We start from the raw sequence: 1,417 nt of genomic DNA, 5'->3' as shown, positions 1-1,417 counted from the left end.
TAGGTAATGAAGAGGAAGTAATCGAGTTAAAAGTCTGCTTATTACTGATCTTTTAATTAATAAATATTTTTGTGTTCTTTTTCGCCACGATCCATCGCAAATAGACCTAAAGATCAGCTGCACTTTCTTGTGAATTTGAATACCAGATCGAGGGAAAAGAAAGCTGCATGTACACCGCAATTTGCGGTTGGTTTAAATTGGTTTCATTTGAATTTGAAATTTGTTCATATATTTTTTTCTTCTGATGGGAGCTTAGTTGCTTTTTTAACTCGGGGTTTAGTCCTCCTTTTTTGAATTTCTTCTTTTCTTTTTTCGTTCTTTTCTCGTTGCTGAAATGGAATTAGAAGAAATCATCAAGCCGTATACCCTAGCGCCTGAAGAGGCCAAACGAAAAGGCACGGACACCGCACAATCGGCTGCTGGAGGTGCAAAGCGTCAACACACAGAAAGCAGCGGAGCTGCTTCTTTCTCGGCTTCTGCTACAGAAACAGGAGGGGGAACAGCAGGAAAAATATCTTTAGAGAACTTACCTGATGAGATCGATGCAGAAGATGTTGAGAAGATTCTTGAACAAGCCGATGAAGTGCGTGTTACTCTAAATAAAATCTAACGTCTTATTCACCTTGTATGCATGCAAACGGAGGGAGAGAAGAAGCAAGAGAGCAGGAGAGACCCAGACGCTACAGACGATCAGTCATCATATATATATGATATATGTATATATATTCTTATCTGTGCGTGCATATGCAGATAGCAGCATGAATAAATATACTTTTCATGTTTAATTATACTGGAATGTGCTGTCTACTCAACAGGTACATGTAGAAGAAATCACAGAAGCATCTATTCGTCGTTGTGCTGCTCAACTCGAGCGCCGCATTAAAAAAAATCAACACGACAGAATTAAGTTTGCTTCAAATCCTGAAAAGTAAGCAGAAACAAGTAAACAAATAAACAAATAAACAAGCAAAGAGGTTTAGCTGTCTTCTTTGTGTTGTTTCATAGAAATATTATTAATATTATTATCACTATTATTATTATCATTATTATTATTACTATAATTATATTTTTATTATTATTTTATTTTTATTGTTATTAGGCTTTCAATACATCTTCGTCTTCTTCTGATAATATTCTCTCAGTTGTCTGTAGTCTTGTTGGTGGTGCTGTTCACAACATATCTAAGCGCAAATACACATTCAAATACAGCCTATACAAATATTTGTCTCTATTTATATTCATGTATGTATATATATATGTATATATATGTATATATATATGTATATATGTGAATATATATTTGTTTATTTTATCTGCAAGTATAATGCAGGCGTATGCGTGTGTAGGTGGGTTAAGTCAGAGGTGGATTTAATGCTATAACATATAAATATATATATATATATATATATATTTATAT

General features: G+C 33.7%; 1 protein-coding gene across 1 annotated transcript; it reads left to right on the top strand.

Annotated features, from left to right (window-relative positions):
* Positions 1 to 334: 334 nt before the first annotated feature.
* EAH_00063850 (nuclear associated protein, putative) lies at positions 335 to 1,380 on the top strand (the record flags this gene model as incomplete). Its single annotated transcript, XM_013396781.1, has 3 exons — positions 335 to 583; positions 816 to 928; positions 1,347 to 1,380. 3 exons carry the CDS (start codon positions 335 to 337, stop codon positions 1,378 to 1,380), a joined length of 396 nt encoding a protein of 131 aa, XP_013252235.1.
* Between the last annotated feature and the right edge of the window lie 37 nt (positions 1,381 to 1,417).

This window comes from Eimeria acervulina, genomic scaffold, assembly GCF_000499425.1.
Source record: "Eimeria acervulina Houghton genomic scaffold, Eah_scaff1895, whole genome shotgun sequence".
In the NCBI taxonomy this organism is placed as follows: Eukaryota; Apicomplexa; class Conoidasida; order Eucoccidiorida; family Eimeriidae; genus Eimeria; species Eimeria acervulina.
The sequence above is the reverse complement of the archived record's forward strand: the minus strand, read 5'-3'. Positions and strand labels throughout refer to the sequence as shown.